The sequence below is a fragment of the Geotrypetes seraphini genome, chromosome 1, assembly GCF_902459505.1.
Source record: "Geotrypetes seraphini chromosome 1, aGeoSer1.1, whole genome shotgun sequence".
Taxonomy (NCBI): Eukaryota; Metazoa; Chordata; class Amphibia; order Gymnophiona; family Dermophiidae; genus Geotrypetes; species Geotrypetes seraphini.
In genome coordinates this window covers 39,055,646-39,068,139 of record NC_047084.1, presented here as the reverse complement: position 1 = coordinate 39,068,139, position 12,494 = coordinate 39,055,646, and the positions used below count along the sequence as shown (strand labels likewise).

Below are 12,494 nucleotides of genomic sequence, written 5' to 3'. Positions count from 1 at the left end.
CTCTTCTTTCCTTCTGTCTCCCTGCCTGCCCTCTTTCTCCCTCCCTGCCCTCCCCCAAGCCACTGCCACTGCCATCGGATAACAAGCCCCCAAAGCCACCCGCCGCCGGCCAAGCTCTTCTTGCTTCGGGCCCACCAGCATTCCTCTCCCCGACGTCAATTTTGTCGTCGGAGAGGAAGTTCTGCTGGCCAGAACTTCCTCTCCGACGGCAGAATTGACGTCGGGGAGAGGAAGGCTGATCGGCCCAAGATCGACCTATTGGGAGAAATGCTGCCGGGTCCTGCCTTTGAGGAAACAGAAAGTAGGCAGGACCTGGCAGCAAGAACAGCAAATCGCAAGCTTCACTGACCTGTCTCCCGCTTTAGCCCGCGAATGGGGCTCTAACATGTGCGTGCCGGCTTCCATTCTCTCCCCCCTCCCCCGACATAACTTCCGGTTTCAGAGGGAAGAGAAGGGAAGCCGGTACAAGCACACGTTAGCCCCCAGAGCATAAATTCTCCAAGCCGGTTTTTTTTGTTTTTTTTTAAATGTTGAGCAGTGGAGGCAGCAGCAGAATTCAGGAGCAGGCCAGTCAGGAGAGGAAAAAAGAGAAGGGAACCCGCTCTGCGATTGACTGGGGTCGCCTGAGCGAGTGACCTGTCGATCGCGATCGACGTGTTGGGCACCCCTGCTCTAGACCAATGTTCCCTCTAAGGATTGATGAGGTGTGTGCAAAAAAAAATATGCATGAGCGACAAGTTACATACTCCACAAATTTATGAGCAGGCACGGAGGACGCATTTTTAAACAAATGTAGTTTATCCTTGTACTCCTTATGTATTTTTAATCATCTTTGGATATGTTTGTATGTTTATTGTTCAAATAGTTTTATTTATTTCCCCAAATTTATTTTTGTTATACGCATTGAAAATATTTGATATTGCGTTTAAATCAAAATCTCAATAAACTTGAAACGAGTGCCCATGAGATTGTGGGAGGGTTAAATACTCAAAACGTAGAAGAATAACAATTTACTTAAAGTTTTTGCTTCGCCAGCTTTCTGGTATCTTTACATATAGTGGCATACTTAGCATTTATAACACCCGGGGCCCATCATTTTTTGGCAACCCCCCCCCCATCTGTACGAAAAACATGATTTTTAGTAACAAGCCACACGTCACACATGAGTACCTAGGAAAAGGCAGCATCTTACATATTGCAGTGAGCAGTACATCAATACACCCATTGTAAAACTAAACAAGCCAGACCAGCACAGATCAATCCTACACCGTCAATCCTAACAGAAAACCATGTCTTTCGAACACACAGAACACAGAAAACACCTTCGCCTAGTATGGAATATGTCATCACAAACTAACCCCTCCCCCTTTTACAAAACTGTAGTGTGGATTTTAGCCACGGTGGTAAAAGCTCTGATGCTCATAGTATTCTGAGCATCAGAGCTACTACCGCCACGGCTGGCGCTAAAAAACGCTCCACAGTTTTGTAAAAGGGGGGATAAAATAGAAATACACAGCTTCAACGCTCTAGCTCAGGGCCCCAAACGTTTTGGGCTTGCGAGCTACTTTAAAATGATCTACCAATAATAAAATAAAAAAACACAAAGCACACTATACGCTGAGAAAATGTTAATTATCATTCCTATTCTGGGTTTTTTTCAAAGAGGTCAAGGCAGATGACTCTATGCATTGTCACCTCAGTAACAACCATACAAAAATAGACAAATATACCCCCCTCCCTTTTTATTAAACCACAATAGCAGTTTTTAGCGCAGGGAACTGCGCTAAATGCCCAGCGCTGCTCTCGACGCTCATAGGCTCCCTGCACTAAAAAACACTATTGCGATTTAGTAAAAGGGGGCCATAGTGCAAAATATAGACAGCATATATAAATTCAGACACATTTTGATCACTAAATTTAAAATAAAATCATTTTTCCCACCTTGTCTGGTGATTTCATGAGTCTCTGGTTGCACTTTCATCTTCTGACTGTGCATCCAATCTTTCTTCCCTTCTTTCAGCCTGTATGCTTCCTCTCCTTCAGACCTCATTCCCTCCCCCAACCTTTTCTTCCTCTCTCCCTGCTCTTTCTTTTTTTTTTCTCTCTTGATGCCCCCTTTCTTTTTTTCTGTTTCCCTTCTGTCTCCCTGCCTGCCCCCTTTCTTTCTCCCTACCCTCCACAAAGCTACTGCTGCCACCATCGGGGGAAACAAGCCCCAAAGCCACCGCTGCGGCTGCCCCAAGCTCTCTCTGTTTCCCCCGACGTCAATTCTGCCATCGGAGAGAAAGTCCCTTCCTCTCCGACTGCAGCCTTAGGGCGGGTGCACAACCGGGGCGGACCGCCCCCCCCTCTTGGTACGACACTGAAGACATGGCAGCGGCTCCTCTCACGAATCCCCACCTGCGTCGGAAGTCCGATGCAGTCGGGGATCTTGAGAGGAGCCGCCGCTGCATCTTTCAACTTTAAAATACAGGCCGCCGCCACTTCCTCTCACCTCCGCCCGCCCTCGAGTGAGCGACAGGAGAAAGTGTATGAGCGACGCCACTGAAAATAGTGAGTGATCACTCATGCACTCACCTTAGAGGGAACACTGCTCTAGACTGGGCAGGAGGGGCATGCGTGCATGCGCGGGCCAATTGCAAGCTTGAAGGTCTTCAAGCAAGTCTGCTTGCGAAAACGTCCGCTAGGGGGCTCCGTCGGTGACGTCACCCACATGTAGAGAATATCTGCCTGCTGTCTCTGGATAACACCTGTTACGGTAAGTAACTGTGCTTTTTCTGCCACTTGAACTAGCATTCTATTTTTTAAAAAGACACCTTTGTTTCTTTGTAGAATTGGCTTAAAATAGGCTCCATAAACAATGCTTTTAATAGGTGCCCTGTTATAGAATTATAACTGGGTGATTGATAAATTCACATAAATAAATAACAGGTCCAATTGTTCCAAATCTGGTTCCAAGATTTTGGACTGCTCCTGGATCCTAAAAAATATTTGTTGAGGCTTGTTTTAAGGTATTGCTGCCGCTTTATTTTCTCTCTTTTTTTTGGTGGGGGGGACTTGCATTTTTGGAATGTTCATCCCTTTATTGTATCTTCTAAGTGGTGTTTCTAAACTAGATTGTGTTTGCTAATGCATTAAATTGCATAAAAGTACATTTTGCTTCTGCCTTAGAAACAGAATTTGAAAAGAATTACTGCTAGTAACCCATGTCTTATATTCGTATCAGTAATACACAGGCCATGGCACTGAGAAATTGTCAAAGCAGTCGTAAAAAAACAGGAACTAGAAGCACATTGGCTTGGCATATGTAGGTAAAACTGTATTGAGAAGAGGAACTACTAGTTGATAACTTTTTTAAGCTGGTTTGTATAACCTTTCAAACTGCAATACATTTTTCTTAAAGTGACAGATAGCAGCCCAGCTAAAAAGGATTTAAATCCATATTTTAGAACATAAGAAAGCCATACAGAGTCAAACTGGGCTGTAGTTTCATTCTGTTTCACTTGCACACTGGTGCCTCCTTAACCACTCCTCTCCCACCGTGCCTGCTTCACCACTGATGGTGTTCTGGGAGCAGTTTTTGCTCTCTTCTATATATGCTTCCTGCTCACACAGCCCCTCTTACTGCACTGTCACATTTCATTAGACCCAGCATCCTGTCTCCTACCGTGGCTGGTCCAGGTCACAAGATTTTGGCAGATCCCTTAAAGCAGATCATACAACAGGGCTACTCAGTTCTAGTCCTCGAGGTCCACAGACAGGTCAGGCTTTCAGGATATCTACAGTAAATATACATGAGAGACATTTGAATACCAAGGAGGGCTGTGTATGCAAATCTCTCACATGAATATTCATTGTGGATATTCTAAAAACCTAGCCTACCTATGGCACTCAAGGACTGGAATTGAGTAGTGCTGTCATATAATAGCTGTATCCATTCATATACTGTGCAGCAGTTCAGACATACGCAGGGTAAACGTTAACATTCACTGTGGCTGAAACTGGTTCAGTGTAAATGTGCTTGTGGTTAAATGGTAGATTGCTTAGAACCTGATTTTATTGTTAAATGTATTATATTGAGCTCAACAATTAGAAAAACAGAAGTACAACGAAAGACAGAATAAGCATGTGGCCCCGTGAAGTATTTTGTGCAGTCCCGGTCAAGGGCAATGCAGTGTTTTCCTCTGCTGCCCCTGGGTGTTTACCATCATGCCGGCTCCCTCCTCTGTCTTGCTGCAGCGTTTACGTGGCCCCAGAAACATTTTTTTCGGCCAATGCAGCCCAGGGAAGCCAAAAAGTTGGACACCCCTGAAGTAGATAATTTAAGTACTTCATAATAGTTTATAGTGTATAGTTTATTCATTTACAGTTATAAAAACCCTCCCCTTAGTCGCAACGTCCAGCGTCACACTGCAAAATGAAAGCGCTCAACACCCATATTTCATTTTACAGAATAAATTTCATTTTAACAATCTTAACAAGATTTAACCCCCCCCCCTTTATGAAGACATGTTTGGCTTTTTTTTATTGCTGGCCACAGTAGTATTAGCTCCGACGCTCATATGAATTCTATGAGCGTCAGAGCTAATTCCGCCATGGCCGGTTAAAAAAAAAAAAAAAAAAAGCCTAATGCGGCTTTGTAAAAGGCAATGGGGGGGAAAGAGATGTTAATATCTAAGAGATCTACTTTGCTTGTAATAATGTCCTCTGAGGAGAACAAGATGTCTATGTCTAGGTTATATGTAATAATCGGAGGGAAACAAGATTCTATGTATGTCATATGGAAACCGCAAAGTTCTATGCGGTATATAATTTTTTAAATTAATTAATCAATTATGAAAATGTGTTTTCAGAAAAAAAAACCTACCTTTTGCGAACAGTTATGATGTTCCCTGACGTGTCTAAACAAACTCAAGTTAAACAGAAATCCTTCCTTTTGCTTAAACCTACAGTTTTAGCAAGAGAGGGTATTTCTTTTTCTTTTCTTTTTTTTTATTATCCTTGTAAGTGTCTGGTTACTTTGGACCCGACTAATTTGGAGACTTTGTTTAAAGATGCGAATTCCTCTAAATAATTTCTTTTCAGGTTTAAAATAGGGTAAGAATGAGATAATTTTGCTTCCAGTTAAATTGAAATTTATATTATTATGATTTATCTGTTTTATTTTTCTTTTGGTAGCTCTTCAATATGTGGGCTTGAAGAAAATTTTTTTAGGGTCTGTTTTACGAAGCCGCGCTAGCGGCTATGCTGCGGTAACGGCCCCGAAGCCCATAGAGATTTAAAGGGTTTTGGGGCCGTTGCCGCGCGGCTTCATAAAACAGGGAGTTAATCTTTTCTTGATGTTATATTTGTAACTGTATTGCAATAAAAAAAAATAACTACAGTGTTTGAAAGGACAGAAAAATGGTGGTGTTGGTTTGTTACAGTATACTAATTAATTTTTATTCTGTTTTTTACAGACACGTTTTGCCAGATTTAGTGGAACAAATGTGGAAACTGACTTTGTGGAAGTGCCATCTCAGATGCTTGAGAATTGGGTATGGGAAAAAGAGATACTAAAACGGATTTCAAAGCATTACAAAGATGGGCACCTCATCCCTGATGACCTGCTGGAGAAATTGATTACTTCAAGACTAGCAAATATAGGTATTTATCTGTAAAAAGCTTAAACATGAAAGTAAATAATGTAAAAATATTAACATAAAACATAAAAGGCTACTTATTGCTTCTGTGTATCTTAAGAAAGTATGAATTGTTGAGACTAAAATTTTTGAAAATAAACATACATAAATATGGTACAGGAGGATTCAGATTTGGATTGTATTGCAGACTAGGCTAGGCTGTTTTCCTTCTATTTTTGCTCACTTGGTTGTATATCCAGGATCATATAAGTCATGGTTTTGATAGCCACATCTGAGAGACAAAAGAACATCTGTAAGCTCAAGCTGTGCCACAAATAGTTGTTCCCAGCATCTGGAACAAAACTAGTTGTCCGGCCTTCAAGTTTTTCAAGCTTAGTCAATGCTTGATGTATCATCATCACAATATATATTGTGACCAGGTAAGGCCTGGACTGAATCAGACCAGAGCCCTGACCCGGGTCATCCAAACCTCAGCCGAGTAGTAAGGCGAGGATTGGAGGGTAGCGGGATATGCAAACAAAAATAAATGTTGCTGCACAAATTGTTCAGTGTGAATTTTCTCTTTATTTATCACTCTATATTCTACCTGTACAAATCTTCTTCTTGAGGTGATCAACACTCAAATCTCCCTCAATACTCAACCATTTCCAAAAATCAAAATCTCAAGTAAAAAATATTTCTGGGTGACCAATTAGCCGGTTGGCTCCCCATGCTTATTCTGTATAAGGATTATAACAATCTGACAGACTTCTATAATTTGCCTCTGAAGCACTTTCCAGGGTAAAACAAAAACTTCCACCCTAAGCATAGGATTCTTCCACCCTTACCAGATCTGGGTATTTTCAGATCCCCTGCCCAACTAATTCCAAACTAGTTGGTAATACAAAAGTTTCAAAGGCCACTTTCTCAGGATGTGTTCTGTCAGCTTCCAGAACAACAAAAATGGCTTTTTCAGAACTTTGCAACCTGTTTGCACTATTTGGTCAGGTTGCACACAGTCTCAATGCAATTATTCAAAACAGCCATTTAAGTCTTAACTTTTCTGTTCACCAGATTTTGGTGAGGCAGCACCACTTTACTTGAAACAGCACTTTTACATGTCACAGGTTTCTTATGTGTCCATTTCTTCAAACCCCACTCAACTCTTCAGGCTCCATTTCTATATCATTCATAAACAATTCTTCTGGCATTTCAATATCCTTATAATCACCATCAGAAGAATTATCGGAAGCCTCATTCCAGATGTTTCCTACCTGCCTTCCTTGTGAAGTACTGCTTTCTTTCCTTAGAATCCTTTGCTGCACAGGTTTCCTTTTCTCTGAGGTTTCAGGCACTCTGTGGGCTTGGGGCTGCCTCCATTGCCTAGAAGACACACCCATTTCACTGGCTTTGGGTTGATTGCCTCTAGTACCAGCTCAGATTCTAGCTTTCTCAGTTGCAGTGCTATGGTAACCTCCCTGCAGATTAGCCCTGGTTGCAGCTGGGCTAACTGCAAGAGCTAATCCAGTTCTAGGTTTCCCTTTCACCTGCCTAGTGCCTGCTGGGATTTCTGGTTTCTTAACCCTAGCAGATTCAGAGGTAAGGATAAGTGGGTCCCTGCAGTGCTCTCCTTCTTTTGGGGCTTATTAGGTAAGGTTATTTTCTCTCCCTGTCTGGTTCTAGGAGCAGGCTTAAGACTGAGAACTGGTGACATCCGCTCCCTAGTCCTTGTTTCACCTATAATTTCCGGGCACTGTGAGGTTTCTTCTCTCATCACATCTCTCTGTGACAATATATCTAGAAGATACAGTAAACACAGAGCAGGATCATCTGCAATGAGGAAAATGATAGAAAATCTGCAAACATAAGAATTGCCACTGCTGGGTCAGACCAGTGGTCCATCAAGCCCAGCAGTCCACTTACGCGGTGGCCTTCTAGTCAAAGACCAGCACCCTAACATAGTAACATAGTAAATGACGGCAGATAAAGACCTAAATGGTCCATCCAGTCTGCCCAACCTGATTCAATTTAAATTTTTAAATTTTTTCTTCTTAGCTATTTCTGGGCAAGAATCCAAAGCTCTACCCGGTACTGTGCTTGGGTTCCTATTGCCAAAATCTCCGTTAAAACCTACTCCAGCCCATCTACACCCTCCCAGCCATTGAAGCCCTCCCCAGCCCATCCTCCACCAAATGGCCATATACAGACACAGACCGTGCAAGTCTGCCTTAGTTCAATTTTTAATATTATTTTCCGATTCTAGATCCTCTGTGTTCATCCCACGCTTCTTTGAACTCAGTCACAGTTTTACTCTCCACCATCTCTCTCGGGAGCACATTCCAGGCATCCACCACCCTCTCCGTAAAGTTGAATTTCCTAACATTGCCTTTGAATCTACCACCCCTTAACCTCAAATTATGTCCTCTGGTTTTACCATTTTCCTTTCTCTGAAGGAACGGGAGAACATTAGATCATAAGAATTGCCGCTGCTGGGTCAAACCAGTGGTTCATTGTGCCCAGCAGTCTGCTCACGTGGCAGCCCTTGGGTCAAAGACCAGTGCCTTAACTGAGACTAGCCTTACCTGCGTACGTTCTGGTTTAGCAGGAACTTGTCTAACTTTGTTGTGAATCCCTGGAGGGTGTTTTCCCCTGTAACAGCCTCCGCAATAACGTTCCAGTTTTCTACCACTCTCTGGGTGAAGAAGAACTTCCTTACGTTTGTAAGGAATCTATCCCCTTTTAACTTTAGAGAGTGTCCTCTCAGTCTCTCTACCTTGGAGAGGGTGAAGGGAGAAGGGAGAAGAGGCCCAGTTTCTGTAATCTCTCACTGTATGGCAACTCCTCCAGCCCCTTAACCATTTTAGTCACTCTTCTCTGGACCCTTTCAAGTAGTATCCTTCTTCATGTACAGCGACCAATGTTGGAAGCAGTATTCCAGGCAAGGGCCTACCATGGCCCGGTACAGCGGCATGATAACCTTCTCCGATCTGTTCATGATCCCCTTCTTAATCATTCCTAGCATTCTGTTCACCCTTTTTGCCGCCGCTGCACATTGCGCGGACAGCTTCATTGACTTGTCGACCAGTACTCCCAAGTCTCTTTCCTGGGGGGAGGTCTCTCCAAGTACTGCACCGGACATCCTGTATTCATGTATAAGATTTTTATTACTGACATGCATCACCTTACACTTATCCATGTTAAATCTCATTTGCCATGTTGCGGCTCATTTCTCGAGCGTATTTATGTCTCGTTGCATGTCTTCACAACCCTCCTGCATCTTCACTACTATGAATAATTTCGTATTGTCTGCAAATTTAATCACCTCGCTCATCGTACCAATTTCCAGGTCGTTTATAAATATGTTGAAGAGCACGGGTCCAAGCACCAAACCATGCAGCACTACATTGGTGACGCTTTTCCAGTCCGAGTATTGTCCATTTACCCCCACACTCTATTTCCTATCCGCCAGTCAATTTTTGATCCACGTGAGTATTTCATCCTCGATTCGATAGCTCGCAATTTTTCAAAGTAGTCGTTCATGCAGAACCTTGTTGAACGCCTTATGAAAATCCAGATGTACAATGTCGACTGAGTCACCCTTGTCTATCTGCCTGTTTACTCCCTCGAAGAAGTGCGGCAAGTTCGTCAAGCAAGATCTTCCTTTGCTGAAGCTGTGCTGGCTGGTCCTCATCAGATCGTGTCTGTCAAGGTGATCAATGATGCAGTCCTTTATCAGCACCTCTATCATCTTTCCCGGTACCAAGGTCAGACTCACCGGTCTGTAGTTTCCCGGATCTCCCCTCGAACCTTTCTTGAAGATCGGCGTAACATTCGCCACTTTCAAGTCTTCCGGAATCCTTTCTGATTTGATCGACAGATTGGCTTTTAGTTGAAGCAGTTCAGCTATAGCTCCTTTCAGTTCCTTGATTACCCTCGGATGGATGCCATCTGGTCCCAGGGATTTATCGTTTTTAAGCCCATCAATCTGCCTGCATACCTCTAGACTGACCATCAACCCTGTCAGTTTCCTGTCTTCGTTTCCTGCGTATAACCTGTCGGCTTCTGGTATGTTATGTATATCCTCTTCGGTAAATATAGATGCAAAAAATGTGTTTAGTTTGTCGGCAATGGCTTTGTCCTTTAGCACTCCCTTTATTCTATGGTCATCCAATGGCCCCACCGCTTCTTTCGCGGATCGTTTCCCCTTAATATATCGAAAGAATGGCTTGAAGTTTTTTGCCTCCTTGGCTATTTTTTCCTCGTAGTCTCTTTTGGACCCTCTTACCGCCTTATGGCACCTGCTTTGATGTTGTTTGTGCTTTTTCCAATTTTTGTCCGTTTTTGACCTTTTCAATTCTGTGACCAGTCCGACGGTGTCAGGTCAAAAGCGCGCCGGGACAAAGGCGCGCCCAGACAATGGAGCGCAGCGCGGAGGTACGCACCGCTCTAAATTACTGTTTTTAGGGCTCCAACAGGGGGGCGTGGGGGGGAACCCCCCCACTTTACTTAATAGACATCGCGCTGCGTTGTGGGGGCGTTGTGTGGGGGGTTGTAACCCCCACATTTTACTGAAAACTTAACTTTTTCCCTGTTTTTAGGGAAAAGTTCAGTTTACAGTAAAATGTGGAGGGTTACAACCCCCCAAATCCCCCATAACCCCGGTGCGATGTCTATTAAGTAAACTGGGGGGGTTCCCCAACAAAACCCCCGTCGGAGCCCCTAAAAACTGTAATTTTGTGCGGCGCACGCCTCCGCACTGCGCTCAATTGTCGGTGCGCGCTTTTGTCTTTCGCGCCGTTGTCTATGAACCCAGTCCGACACAAGGCCCGCCAAGGTCCCAGTTAGAGCAGAGAGAAAAGTAAAAGGGAAAACCCAGAAGGGAAATTCCAAGATCTCCCAAGGTTATGATTCTGATAATAATACCTTTGACCAGCAGGGGGAACCTGAATTGTCTGAGGAGGAGTTAGGAGATCTGGGCATGAGTTGCCACCGGGGGAGCCCAAGAGCCCCAGGCAGGTCTGCTGACTCACCCAGAATAGGGCACGCCCCTAGAGTATGTAAGCCTGTAGTTGAAATCAGTCAGAGAGGCCGGCTAGGGAGGAAGTTCAGACCTTGCCTCCCTGAGGAACCACCTGGGCCAAACAGGAGCAATAGACCCTCACCTATGGAGCTAACAGAGGCTGGACAAGCTGAAGACTTGCCATTCCTGGATGTAGTGCCCATGGACTTTCAAGAGGCTTGTGCAGTGTGTGAAACTGATTATCCTGAGCCCATGCAGGTGGACTGGGCCTCAAGCTGCAAACAGTAATTGTGAATTTTTGACTGTTTGCTGTTTGGACTATTTTGGTGGTTTATTTTTGGAAAGCTAGGAGTGTGATTGGGGAGAGGTTTTGCTGTCACCTTGGGTGGGATTTTGAAGGCCCTTGCAGTGGCTTTTGTTTTTGGCAAAACCTGTGACACTCTCCTTACCTGGCACAAATACAATGCTGCCAGAAGCTTTATTTTGTATATTTTTTTTCTCTCTCTCTTTTCAACTGTGATGCATTTTTGAAGCCAGTTTCCTGAACTATAACTGTGTGAATTGAGCAAGCTGCTTGGGAGCAGGCTTGCACTAGCTCTAGGGTGAGCTGGAAAACTCAGCTACCTGGTTGAACTTGATTTTGGGAGCTATTTTTGTTTGCCTACCTGTTTTGAAGTTTGTTGCTGCATTATTGATGGCTATTCTGACAAATGTTGCAAATGTATGATGAACTGCTTACCTACATTAAGGAATAAGTAAACTGAACTATTTTTCTAACAACCTCAGTTGTTGGGACTTTATTTTGTTTTCAGTTTGAGTTCCTTCCTAATTGCAGTCCGTTCCTGTAGGGTGACTCCATCCCGGGTCACACGCTGGTATACTATTTAGGTGTAACCACTTGGAGTGCTGTAGAGCCCTGGTCTGGGCTACAGTGTGGCTACAATTCCTTAAACGAAGTCGTCTTGTCTCTGATCGCTTCCTTCACCGCTCAGTGAGCTACACCAGTTCCTTGTTCTTTTTCCTCTTGGATCTCTTGTTGATACATAGTATATATAGATTTTGCGCCTCGGTGACTGTGTCCTTTAAAAGGGACCATGCTTGCTCTAGCGTTTTTACAGTGCTTATCCTCTTCTTTTTTTCTTTAGTTTAAATCAGTTTATTGGAATTATAGGTCAGTGAGCAACAATACAGAAAAAGAAAACAATACTTATACATAAATGTTAACTCTGCTTCAGCAATGAGTAAATACAGCATAGCTAATATGAAGCATCAACACTTATCCTCTTCTTAATCTTCTTCCCCACCATGAGTCTCATTCCTTCGTAATTCCCTTTTCAGAAGTTCAGTGCCTCCCCTTTGGTCTCTAGGGCTGAGGACCTTTGGGGGGGGCTGGTCTTCTCAGAGAAAATCCCTTCCAGAGCCCCAGAACAGCTGTGTACCTAAGCATAAGAGTGTGGTAGCCATGGAGCCCAAGAGACATAAGGCAGAGTTACCTAGAGGGGACTCACTGCTGCCTAGTAATGCCTTTTTTCCTGAATTAGTTAATTTGATGTGGAGAGCTTATTTGGATAGCTGGGATACTCATGAAGTCTAGCAGTGAGCCAAGGCTCGCTCAGGGGGTTTTTGGGCTTCCAGGGTGCATCAGCAGCATTGCCAGAAGCTGACTAGGATCCTATGAACCTTTCTGACAGGGATTCGGAAGGTGAAGTTTGCTGTCACAGAGCGTGTCTTCCCTGCTGGGAGATATAGAATCGCCAGTGGCGTACCAAGGGGGCGGAGGTCCACCCCGGGTGCAGCCTTAGGGGGGGTGCACAGCTTGACAGGTCCAAAAAATTCCTGGGCTGCGATGGCAC

At 44.0% G+C, this 12,494-nt stretch overlaps 1 protein-coding gene across 3 annotated transcripts in view; it reads left to right on the top strand.

Annotated features, from left to right (window-relative positions):
- NLN (neurolysin) overlaps nucleotides 1–12,494 on the top strand; it is a 158,465-nt gene that overhangs the window by 105,186 nt on the left and 40,785 nt on the right. For all 3 annotated transcript variants that reach the window (XM_033930104.1, XM_033930086.1, XM_033930096.1), the window contains exon 10: nucleotides 5,460–5,646. In XM_033930104.1, coding sequence (XP_033785995.1) covers nucleotides 5,460–5,646 — 187 coding nt within the window. The remainder of the gene's footprint in view (nucleotides 1–5,459; nucleotides 5,647–12,494) is intronic.